Source organism: Sander lucioperca, chromosome 4, assembly GCF_008315115.2.
Source record: "Sander lucioperca isolate FBNREF2018 chromosome 4, SLUC_FBN_1.2, whole genome shotgun sequence".
Lineage (NCBI taxonomy): Eukaryota > Metazoa > Chordata > Actinopteri > Perciformes > Percidae > Sander > Sander lucioperca.
This window is the reverse complement of record NC_050176.1, coordinates 16,202,157-16,215,543: the sequence shown is the minus strand read 5'-3', so window position 1 is coordinate 16,215,543 and position 13,387 is coordinate 16,202,157. Positions and strand designations below refer to the sequence as shown.

The following is a 13,387-nucleotide window of genomic DNA, read 5'->3' as shown; positions in this document are numbered from 1 at the left end:
TTTTCAACATACTATATTATGACTTTTTTCGACATACTATACTATGACTTTTTTCGACATACTATATTCTATGACTTTTTATGACTTTTTTCGACATACGATACTATGACTATACTATGACTTTTTTCGACACACTATGCTATGACTTTTTTCAACATACTATACCATGACTTTTTTGCAACATACTATACTATGACTTTTTTCGACATACTATATTCTATGACTTTTTATGACTTTTTTCGACATACGATACTATGACTATACTATGACTTTTTTCGACACACTATGCTATGACTTTTTTCAACATACTATACCATGACTTTTTTGCAACATACTATACTATGACTTTTTTTTGACATACTATATATGATTTTTTTACGACTTTTTTTTACATACTTTACTGATTATTTTTTACATACTATACTGACTTTTGTTCTACATAGTATACTGACTTTTTTTTCTACATACTATACTATGACTTTTTTGTGACTTTTTTCGACATACTTACTAATATATGACTTTTTTCAACATACTTTACTATGACTTTTTTGTGACTTTTTTCCGACATACTATACTATGACTTTTTTTTTGACATACTATACTATGATTTTTTTAGACATAATATATTCTATGACTTTTTATAACTTTTTTCGACATACTGTACTATGACTTTTTTCGACATACTATACTGACTTTTTTCGATATACTATACTATGACTTTTTTGTGACATTTTTCGACAAACTATACCATGACTTCTTTGGGACTTTTTTTCCGACATACTATACTGATAAATTTTTTTGACATACTATACTATGACTTTTTTCGACATACTATATTCTATGACTTCTTATGACTTTTTTCGACATACTATACTGATTTTTTTTCGACATACTATACTATGAATTTTTGTGACTTTTTTTCGACATACTTACTAATATATGACTTTTTCAACATACTTTACTATGACTTTTTTGTGACTTTTTTCCGACATACTATACTGTGACTTTTTTCGACATACTATACTATGATTTTTTTCGACATAATATATTCTATGACTTTTTATGACTTTTTTCGACATACTGTACTATGACTTTTTTCAACATACTATACTGACTTTTTTCGATATACTATACTATGACTTTTTTCGACATACTATACTGACTTTTTTTGATATACTATACTATGACTTTTTTGTGACGTTTTCGACAAACTATACCATGACTTCTTTGTGACTTTTTTCGACATACTATACTATAACTTCTTTGTGACTTTCTATACTATGACTTTTTTCGACATACTATATTCTATGAGTTTTTATGACTTTTTTCGAACATACTATACTTTTTTGTCGACATACTATACTATGACTTTTTTGTGACTTTTTTCAACATACTATATTATGACTTTTTTCGACATACTATACTATGACTTTTTTCGACATACTATACTATGACTTTTTTCGACATACTATATTCTATAACTTTTTATGACTTTTTTCGACATACTATACTATGACTTTTTTGCGACTTTTTTCAACATACTATATTATGACTTTTTTCGACATACTATACTATGACTTTTTTCGACATACTATATTCTATGACTTTTTATGACTTTTTTCGACATACGATACTATGACTATACTATGACTTTTTTCGACACACTATGCTATGACTTTTTTCAACATACTATACCATGACTTTTTTGCAACATACTATACTATGACTTTTTTCGACATACTATATTCTATGACTTTTTATGACTTTTTTCGACATACGATACTATGACTATACTATGACTTTTTTCGACACACTATGCTATGACTTTTTTCAACATACTATACCATGACTTTTTTGCAACATACTATACTATGACTTTTTTTTGACATACTATATATGATTTTTTTACGACTTTTTTTTACATACTTTACTGATTATTTTTTACATACTATACTGACTTTTGTTCTACATAGTATACTGACTTTTTTTTCTACATACTATACTATGACTTTTTTGTGACTTTTTTCGACATACTTACTAATATATGACTTTTTTCAACATACTTTACTATGACTTTTTTGTGACTTTTTTCCGACATACTATACTATGACTTTTTTTTGACATACTATACTATGATTTTTTTAGACATAATATATTCTATGACTTTTTATAACTTTTTTCGACATACTGTACTATGACTTTTTTCGACATACTATACTGACTTTTTTCGATATACTATACTATGACTTTTTTGTGACATTTTTCGACAAACTATACCATGACTTCTTTGGGACTTTTTTTCCGACATACTATACTGATAAATTTTTTGACATACTATACTATGACTTTTTTCGACATACTATATTCTATGACTTCTTATGACTTTTTTCGACATACTATACTGATTTTTTTTCGACATACTATACTATGAATTTTTGTGACTTTTTTTCGACATACTTACTAATATATGACTTTTTCAACATACTTTACTATGACTTTTTTGTGACTTTTTTCCGACATACTATACTGTGACTTTTTTCGACATACTATACTATGATTTTTTTCGACATAATATATTCTATGACTTTTTATGACTTTTTTCGACATACTGTACTATGACTTTTTTCAACATACTATACTGACTTTTTTCGATATACTATACTATGACTTTTTTCGACATACTATACTGACTTTTTTTGATATACTATACTATGACTTTTTTGTGACGTTTTCGACAAACTATACCATGACTTCTTTGTGACTTTTTTTCCGACAGACTATACTATGATTTTTTTCAGCATACTATACTTAGGCTTTTTTCGACATACTATACTGACTTTTTCATTACTTTTTTCAACATAATATTCTATGACTTTTTTATGACTTTTTATGATGTACTATACGATGACTTTTGTTTTACTTTTTTATGACATACTATACTATGACTTTTTAAACTTTTTAATGACATACTCATACTATGTTTTTTCTACTTTTTCTGACAAACTATACTATGACTTTTTTCGACTTTTTTACGATATACTATTACTTGTTTGCCATTTTGTGACAAACTTTATTATGACCTTTTTATTACTTTATATGACATACTATGAATTTTTAAAGACATACTTTTATTTTTGTCATAACATTCTATACTCTGACTTTTTTGGCATTTTATGGCATACTATACTAGGACATTTTTTATGACATACTAAAATATAAAAATTGTCATATTTTTATTGAAATACTATAATATGACATTTTAATGACATACTATATGACCTTTTATGACATACACAGGCCCGCTCTTGAACTGGTACAAAAATGGGAGACAGAGGTATACTAGCGAATAAAGTAACCACAAAATATTCAGAACAAGTCCAACAAATATCAAAACAAAACTTTATTACAGAATCAGACTCCAGATAAAAGACAAAACAGTACATAGAATAAATTACATACAAAAGCACAAGAAGAAATCCTGATCAAGATTATCAGACAATTTAAAGTCAGGACATTTTAGACATTTGTACTCTTTGGTTCTCTTACTGTAATACATGGGTTCTATAGATAATGACAACACATTTCCTGGCATTGCATTTGATATCATGTTCCACACCACACACAGAACATATAGTAAGGAGCTGGTGGAGTACACAAGATCATCTGCATACATGATATGATTCACAGGCTTTTAATTGCTTAGACAAATCATCAATATATGTACAAATAGAAAAAAACTGGGGACAAAATCCCCCCTTGTCCGGCACCACTGATAACCTCAAATGGGGCTGAGACCCTATTACTCCATTTTACTCTCATAGTCAAATAGATGGGAGGCATCTGTAGTCAGTAGAGTAGAGAGTAGAATGTGCTGCATGGGTGCTGTGCTATAAAAACAAGGAACCAAAAGCCACAACGCAAAGATGTGTGGTGAGAGCAGCTCTGCCAACAAAGGACTGGCGGCTGCTCTGGTTTATACACATGAAGGACACTGGGCCCAGTTGTGTGCCAATGTTGCTGTCACTTGTCTTTTTATGATTTAATATTATAGACAATATTGAAGCTGAGTATATATATTATATTGGGGGGAATGGGATAAAGTTTGAAACAAGTTTCAAATGCAAACACAGTCCTTGAATCTGCCGTAATATTGTTTTTGGCCACTTGGGGTTGGTGCAACAAGCTATAAATCTACATATACCTTATAAACTTGTTTACACAAAGTGCCTACCTGGAGCATGTCCAAATTCCGTAGCCACTAATCAAGGACTGGAGAGGAAACTGACAAGAATCACTAACATTGATCATTAAACAAGACTGGACAAAGTTTGTTGTGAAGATGTTCTTAACGAGCAGATTATCATCTGCACTTTTATATAAGTGTGGTCTGCTGTCTAACAGCATTATTCTTGATACTACCTGATCATGATTGAGTAAGGACTTTTCTAATTCTAAACTAATTAACTAAACTAAAAAAATCTAAACCTAATTAGGGCAAAACAATCAGAATAAGTAAATCATTCTCTTGGTTAATCAGGTCCAAAGACACCAATAATACAAGCAGTCCAAAAAGTGTTTATGGTTTTTTATTGCACCTTCCTCAGAAAACACAGCTTGTAGCTCAGAGACAGATAGATAGATTTATTAACTGATGTAACTTGTATTGCATTGTTTATCAGGCGTGATTCTTTGGGATCTTTGGGGCAGTCCTTCCTGCCTAGATTAAGCTAAGGGATTGTTGTGGGCTGATTTTCTAGGTATAGATACACAGAAAAGTGTTTTGGGCAGAATTGAGTAAGGGCCTTACTTTGTACTGTGTGCAAAAACTAGATTAAAGGTACCCTGTGGGATTTCCTTTGGAAACTAACACGTTTTGTTAACATTCAACATCTCTTACCAAAACCCTTTGTTTACATCCTTGAAGCCTGACAAACTTGGTGAACGTATTTCCTACCTCATAACATTCGGAAAGTGTATGAATCCAGCATTGTTTAGATATTCTTGCCATCTTTTTCTTCTTGACATTTCTACTTATTAGGGTCAGGTAACGGTCAACCCCGACTTAATTCATGAGACATTTTGGTCTAAATTAGCAGGAATAAAAATCAATCTTAGTAAATATTACATTTTTACACATAGGTTTAGAATTGTCTTGTGTGGATTAGACTTACTGATATTTAAAAATGCTAAAAATATGTATTGCTATTTTTTTATTTGCTGAACTTTTGACTGTGAAATTAAGGGACGATCTAACAACAAGAAACTTTCTGGTACATAGTACAATAATCCAAGTTTTTATTCTTGTAAATATGTTCATTGAATTCTAGTAGCCCAAAAAAAATCTAATCAAATTGGTTGTAATCATTTAAAAATACTGAGATGGTAAATTTGCAAAACATAAGGCCATAGTTTTACAGACACCTTTGAGCTCTAATACTTGGAAAAAAGGTTTGATCCCAAAAACTTCATAAACTATTATTATATATAGCTATAAAGTATAAGCACTTAGGTTTAAGGCCACACCAAAGATCCCATTGCATGTGCACACTGAATTTATAATGATTCACCAATATGTTGCCACAAATATCATGAAATTAACTGACATGAGAGTAGAATTTTGTAGGATGTTATGGCTGGAATATAGTGGCACAAAAAGAAAAATCGCTAATTACAGCATCATACGAACACACTATGATTGTTAAATTTTTTTAAAGTTATTTTTCGGATTAAACTGATCGGCATTTAAACGGCATCTATCCCTGCCTTCCGCTCTGACTGGGTCAATCAACACAATAACCTTGAATTCTAACTTTCTAACTAATACATACATTTACTTAATTCAACGATGCAGCTGTATGATAAGCTCAGAACGACAAAGTGGACAGGCATGTGTTTGCTGATACAGAAAGCTGCAGGTGCAAAGCTGTGTATCGAACATATAGCTAAACACTAAGTGCCATAAGAAGGAGTAAGTGTAATACACAGAGATAGAGAGATTAAGGAGGATGATAACAGCTTCTCCATCATTTTTCTGCAACACCTCCACTGCTTCTTTTCTATTTAACTTCCATGTTAGTATACCTGGAATAGCTGCTCAAATCAAATGTGACTGTTGCTAATGAGCGTTGTCTGGCTCGGTCACAGGGTTACTGTCAGCTTTTGTATCCAGAGAGCTGTGGGCTGTGCTGTTCCACAGGGCGGCATTAGATTGGGGCTCCAGGGACGGGTTCACAGCGGCCAGGGTGGAAGAGTTGGTTGTCGGGTCCAGCAGGATCTGGGAGGAGGTGGGGGGATGGCTGAATGTGGCGTCAGCGGACAGGTTGGATGAAGGACTAGGTGGAGCATTAGATGGGGGGAGAGATGATGTGTCAGAGGGCGTTTGTGAAGAAGAGTTGGATTTAGCATATGAGGATAGGTTGGAGGGAGGGAGTGCGGGAGAATCAGAGAGTGTGTGTGGGAGAGGGTCAGACAGAGAGTCTGGGGGGGAGTTGGTCTGAGTCGGCCTGGGTGTATGCGCAGGGGTCGGCTCCTGTGGATCTGTGCAAACTAGCTCCCCCTCGGCCACATACCACACCTCATTGTGCCTGTTCAACAGCTTCAAGGGACTACACGCACACACAAACACACACAAACACAAACACAAACACACACAGGTTACTTTAATCATAAAAATTTGTAATTTCAAAATATACATAGCGACAGTTATGCTGATTGGCTGACGGCAATTCTAGGAATATAAATCAATCCTGCCCTGGAATATGAGCTCTCTGAATGACAGTATTACAAGTTAACTCAGTTGTGACTGTTTAAGTGTATCATGGTGGTGTTGCACCTGTTAAATTTTACAGGAATGCTCAGAGTAGGTTTGTGCACTTGTCATTTAAACATGGTTGCAACTCTGCGATGAGTTTAAGAGTTATGGCCCTTTATGTCAATTAGGCCACACCTAACCTAAAATAATTTGGTAGGCAATTATAGGAAAATGATACAGAATGTCAAAAAAAAAAAAAAAATTGGTAGGGGATTTCCAAATATATGTTCAAAACTTGGAGGACAATATTAAAGAAATAGAACGTGAAATAGTGGTAAGTGATTCCCATTAATCACTTACCACTGAATGTTACAAATGGTAACGTATTGGTGGACGCGTGTGATACCTGTCATAGCCGACTCCATAGTGGTAACTGTGGTTGTAGGAAGCTCGAACTCTCCCCAGTTCTTTAGTCAGCAGGTGAGCGTGAAGCCTGGAGGTGACTGACAGCATCCAGCCTCCATAACTCCTCACATAGACATCCATCTCTGGCATCTCTGTGAAATACAGCTGTGCAGGAGACACAGATGCAACATTAGCAGTCAAACATTGACCCATGATGTATCACAGTAGACAGATATGGCAGAGAGAAAGCAAGGCAGCATAAAATACTGCTCCAAATAGATAACAGCACACATATGCAGAGTTTAAAGCAAAGACACATCAGAATAGGTCAAATTAAATATTGAGATCCTGGAAAAAGACACTTTGTAATCAAGCATTCAAAAAAAATGAGTTGATACAAAGCTAATAAGACAATCAGCTCCACAAAACTCTCGCTGTATTTCTCAGCATGGCTGTTTAGAAGTTGTTGTCGTCTGGTGACTTTCCCACGCAGAAACTCAAGTGAAGTTGATTACCTCTTCTGAAGAGTCCATCATATTTTTTTTAATCCTCCGTGTCCTCCTTGGCTACTAGCAACTGCGTGGAGGAGGGGTGGGAGTGGTGCGCAATTATGGAAGGCGTTATTATGGATCCCACGTAACTTCTAGGCAAGTCCCGCCCTACGAAGCAGGACGATTGGTTGGGGTTAGGCATTGACCTCAAGTGGTTAAGGTAAGGATAGCCAATTGGTCAGAGTATAGGACCTGAACAAATCGGGTTACGTTACATTACGAAAGCATGGACGCCTGGCCAATAGTATTATGTGAATGCTATTGAAGGGCGGGTCTTGCCTAGATGTTGCGTGGGTTCCATAATAACTTACTTAGAACTCCTCATGGGGGAGAAAGAAACTACGCACTATAGCTTTAAGACACCACGTAGCTCTTATTGTTGCACGTTTGAAAAGAAAGAAAGTGATTTTTATTGTGTGAGTGTGAGACAATCTTAAAAATGTCAGAAAAGTACTGGGCGACCAAAATTTTCCGATTTTATATATGACATATAATGAAAATATAATTCTAAATGTTATTTGTGATAATTGTATAGAGAGAAGGTGATAAGAGTTTGAACATAAGCAAACATACTGATCAAAACCATTATCTTGAACAAAAACTCTGGATGAAAAAACAATTTCCTTAAATTTTGTAAAGGTGTGTGATGACTTAACGACTTAAAAGAAATATAAGATACATCAAATGAATGTCAGTTGTTGAGCTGAAACATGTTATGACGTATTGGCTTAATTATTAGTCTATAATTACGGCTAATCAAGACAATATGTTCTGTTCTGTAAAAGTTAGTCTGTCATAGCCAGTATAGGAGGCACAATACAGAAACATGACTAGACAATAAGTAAGAATGAATTGATTTTGTAGATATATAAGGCCAATTTCAGATGAATCAAATGTACACAGTAGACAGATAAAGGACAGCAGCACTGATACCATCATGAGCCAGCATCATCTATTTCTATTCTGCTGAGTGAGTGAAAGCTGCACTAAATACTGCACATCCATCCATCTATCGATCTTAAATCAACGGTCAAATTACACGCAGATACTGAGAGGATAAAAGCATTTCACTGCATGACTCACCAACACCGGAAAAGAAAAACTGCCTCACCCTGCACCTAAAGGGTCTTTCCTCCCACAGCCCTCACCACGTGTCAGCTCACCTTTTCATTGGTGGGCGCAGGTGGCTTCTCCTGATAGGCTGCCGGCAGCGGGAAGTTGAGCGAGTAGATAGCCGGCTCCCACATCTTGGTTTCTTCTGGGATCTTGACCAGGACAGGGGCGGTCATCTCCATCTGAATGCCTGCCGGCCCACACACACACACACACACAGATAAACAAACACACAATGAACACACTTTTGAATGCTGATGACTCTGCCCTGTCCTTACCTCCTTCATTGGCTCCAGTGATGTACTGGAACAGTCTCCTGAAGGCCATGGCTGCACCCACGCCCATGAAATAGGCTTCAGCATCTGTTGTAACCCAGCGAGTGGGGCTGTAGTGTCGCACCTGAACACACACACACACACACACGCAACTGTCTCAGAAGTGACAGCTTGATGGGAAGATATATGTGCGGTTTGACTGGAGATTCTCTTACCTCATATTCATCTGTTTTGCAGACCAGCTGATATTCCAGACATTCCTTTGACTCGGTGCAAAAGCTGGTGTTGGTACTCGGTCTGTAGCAGAGTGTTAGACAAATTATGCTTACTAGCAAACTGTTATGCTTCATTTTAGTGTTAAACTATTTGCATGAACACTGTCTGCAACTATTTCTGTGTCTCATGTGATAATCATGAGAGCCACTGACCTTGCAAAAGCACAGGATGCATGCAGAGGAGATGCTGAGCCTGACTAGAGATAAGAAGAAAGCTACTGATTGTGTGAACCGTATAACTAACTTGACTCCTTACTCCTTTAAAAAGCCACTGTTGAGACCACTCGTCAGTCATTTTCTGTACTTACACTGAGTGCTGTAAACTGACTCTGCTTGCGCAAGTAAAATGAGCATAAAAAAACAATTCCAGTGATTTTGTCAATTCTTTGGTAACTAATTCCAGTGACACAGAGTGTTAATATAATTAATTCTATTATCTTTCTACATTATATGGCCAAAAGTATGTGGACAGCGTTGTTTGGTCTGACGCTGATTTTCATGGTTTGGGGATTTAAACTTTGTGGCAACAGTTTGGTGGAGAAGACCCTCTTCTGTTTCAAAATGACAGTACCCTCGTGCACAAAGCAAGGTCCATAAAGAAAGGTTTTTATAAGTTTGGTGTGGAACAACTTGAATGGCCTGCACAGAGCTCTGACCTCAAACCTCTGGAGCCAGGCCGTATCACCCAGCATCAGTGGCAAGCAAGCAAACTTTATTCACATAGCACTTTTCAAAACAGACGTTACATGATGAATAAATGGGACAGAAAAGACTATACATTAAAACACAGAGAATTAAGTGTCTAACCCACAAAATAAAATCTATAAAATAAAGAAAACCCACACAAAAAAACCCACACTTTTAAGCTTTATGCTTTTTTAAGAATGAGCATTGATTTGGCTTGTCTGATGGAGGATGTTCCAGAGTCGTGGAGCAACAACGAAAGCACAACCACTTTGTCCCTGCTCTGAAGACTTTCTCACCATTGGTCAGACGACACAACAACTCATTTAATAGAGAGGGGCATGACAATGTAACGCCTTGTTTGTTAAAAGTAACATCTAGGTAACTGTATTAGTGCCCGACCCGACTAATGCTCTTGTGGCCGAATGAGAAAAATGTCACTGCAGGTTGTAAAATCTTGTTAAAAGCCTTCCTAGAAGAGTGGAGGATGTTATAGCAGCAGATTGAAGTGTGGCTGTAACTCAGCTGTTAGGAGTAATCATAGATCATAGGATTAATGGCCTCTGTTTACATGTCAAACTGTTTCTTAAGCAAGATAATGAAGTCCAAATTCCTCCCAATGTGGCAAGGGAAAAATTTGGACACTTTGGACAAAAGTGTCTGCCAAATGAATTTGCAATAGTTTTAATTCAAGTCAATTTTATTTATACCCCATCATCACAGATTTTCCTCAAAGGGCTTTACAATCTGTACAGCATAGGACACCATCTATCCTTAGACCCTTGATTTGGATAATTAGTCACTTTTGGCCATGTATAGGCTACATTTATCTAAAGCTATCCACTTACCCAACACTTCCTTCAGCAGAGACCACTAGAGCCAAAAACGCCAAGGCTGAGATGAAAGCCCTGAGGAAGGACACAAGTACACATTATACATCATTTAAAATGCTCCTATAGTATAATAGAGAATCGACCAGGGGTGGATTATTTCCATTGTATGCTACTTTATACTTTGACTGCACAACATTTGGGATGACAATTTTGTACTTTTTACTTCAAAACATTTATTTAATAACTGTAGTTGCTTTGCAGATTCAGATTATTACAAACTTTACATCAACTAATACATTATGATGTATGATTATTGATTAAGCTACAGTCTATAAAGTAGCTGAAATTAGCTACACCTTTACCAGCGGCAACATTAATCATGTTTACACATGAATGCATCAATAATTATAATCCAATAATAGGCCATAATCTATTATTCAGAAATGGGCCATTCTGCATAATGAGTACTTTTACTATTGGTACTTTAAGTATGTTTTTATGTTAATACGTGCTGATATTTTTCAATGACGAACGGGATAGACATCTAGTCTAAACAATAAATGAAAATGTCAGAGGATCATTTTCCATTAGCAGATTAAAAAAGGCTTTGTGAGTGTATGTAGGCTGCGTGTCAGTCAGTGTGCTGCATTCCGGCGTTTGCACTGCAGATGAAATAGGACACGTTTTCCTGCTCTGAGCGACGCAAAGAGGAGAGAGAGGAAGAGATCTGCTGCATCATCAGGCTCTGCTTTCTCAAAACCAAAGGCGTTTTGAGGTCATGGACGAACAGCCTTCAGTAGCTCATTATACCCCTTTATCATAACCCTTTTTAACTGTTAAATGTAACCAAACACCGGATTTAAAAGCCAAGACAGTTTGAGAAATGAAATCAGGTTATTTAAGGTCGGGGTGAATTATCTCAAAATACAATCACCGGTTCACTTTTATTTATGCCTATCTACTGCTGCATTTATGTTACAGCAGCATGTTCAATATTAAGCAAAAATAATTTTCATGCACGCACAACCGACCAACAATGACGCAAAAATCAACTTTTACCTGTGCATGACGCTGCAGAAAAGTCGCTCATACAGACATCAGCTATGGACAAACATTCCTGGAGAAATTTCTCCAAATCTACCTGAGTGAATTTTATTTCAAACTAGAAAAAAAATCTGAGGGCTGATACTCACATTGTCCCGGCACCGTGTGTGTCCTTTCCACCTGCCATGGAAGCGCGGGGAAGAAGCGGAGGAGTAGGTGGAGTGTGATGGAGTCTGCAGTCTGCTGCACTCTGAAGGCTCCGGTGAGTTTACTGCGGACTGCAGTGAGGACCAGCGTCCGCCTGAAGCTCGCAGGCAGGGAGGGGCTGAGCTGGCACCAGGCTGCAAACTACTGGACCAACACTAGACACGTGCTATGTGCCTGTTTATTACCGCGAGTTCACCTCCAGCGCTGCAGCAGTGTGGCATTAGGAAGTCTGCTCAAGAATCCGCCATCATTAATCCTTCATATGTTCAAACATGAGAGGATGGAGATGAGCAAGTCCTGATGTGGGCTGTATGGTCTGCAGTATTTTTTCATAGTTTAGACACTACAGCAAAATTGAGCTACATTTTGAGTTATAATGGGAGATGCATGCTCTATACCAAAACGCTGCCATGTTATACCAAACGCTGCTTTTAAAGGGCCAAGCTACCGTTGGCACATTGTACTTCTGAAATAAAACATTATGCATATTTGAAAGTTTTTTCTGAAAGATTTTCGTATTGTATTACCATTCCAGGTAGCCAAGGGCTTCCATTTATTTAGAAATTAATTAGTAAACTTTGGTGTAGGGCTAATACTAAATATTTAATGAACACATTTCAATCTTAGGCCTACATCTTTGGGGATTTTGTCATCCTGATTGTCTACTGTAATTTGATTATATTGGTCCATTCTACATGCATCTATCACGTGTCTGTCCTGGGAGAAGGATCCCTCCTCAAGGAAAAAAAAATGAAGAAATCTTCGGGAAAACAACTGTTAAATAGTGTTAATAGGTTTTCCTTTTCTTAATCGAGGGTCTCAGTACAGAGGGTGTGAAATGCTGTAAAGTTAGTTAGGGATTTGTGATACTGGACTATAAAAACAAGGTGTGACAAAGGTGTGAACTTAGACATACTGTCTCTTTAAGGGGTACTCAAGTCAACCGTTTTTACACACCAAAATGAGTTGACTTATTTTGGGAAGTACCACCTGTGAAGACATAACTGGTTTTGAGACTGATTCTTTAGTGTTGAGCTTGAATAACAAGGACATACAGCAGGCAAAGTGGGTTGAACAAAAAGTCGTTATCAAGATGCATTATGGAATATAGGATTCTGTTTTTTTTTTTTTTTTAATTTTGAGCCATTAGTGACTAAAACTAGAATGTATTGGCCTTTGTTGCATTGACTGCTCTTCTTTAATACATTCCACATATTTATGGAAATGATACATTAAATTGCTAGTTTTC

General features: G+C 36.2%; 1 protein-coding gene across 1 annotated transcript; it reads right to left on the bottom strand.

Moving 5' to 3' along the window:
• Positions 1-4,570: 4,570 nt before the first annotated feature.
• soul5l (heme-binding protein soul5, like) lies at positions 4,571-12,325 on the bottom strand. Its single transcript, XM_031289432.2, has 7 exons — positions 12,081-12,325; positions 10,903-10,962; positions 9,311-9,392; positions 9,099-9,219; positions 8,871-9,010; positions 7,158-7,321; positions 4,571-6,605 (listed from the first exon to the last, which is right to left on the bottom strand). Exons 1-7 carry the CDS (start codon positions 12,116-12,118, stop codon positions 6,116-6,118), a joined length of 1,095 nt encoding a protein of 364 aa, XP_031145292.1. The 5' UTR covers positions 12,119-12,325; the 3' UTR covers positions 4,571-6,115.
• Positions 12,326-13,387: the final 1,062 nt, after the last annotated feature.

What these genes read in the sequence shown, in the direction of transcription:
- soul5l (XM_031289432.2), bottom strand. Translation starts at nt 12,118, where the DNA reads ATGGCAGGTGGAAAGGACACACACGGTGCCGGGACAAT. An exon ending in ACACACGGTGCCGGGACAAT is followed by an intron (nt 10,963 to 12,080) that starts GTGAGTATCAGC and finishes GTCCTTCCTCAG; the next exon opens with GGCTTTCATCTCAGCCTTGG. An exon ending in CTGCGCCCACCAATGAAAAG is followed by an intron (nt 7,322 to 8,870) that starts GTGAGCTGACAC and finishes TCTCCTGCACAG; the next exon opens with CTGTATTTCACAGAGATGCC.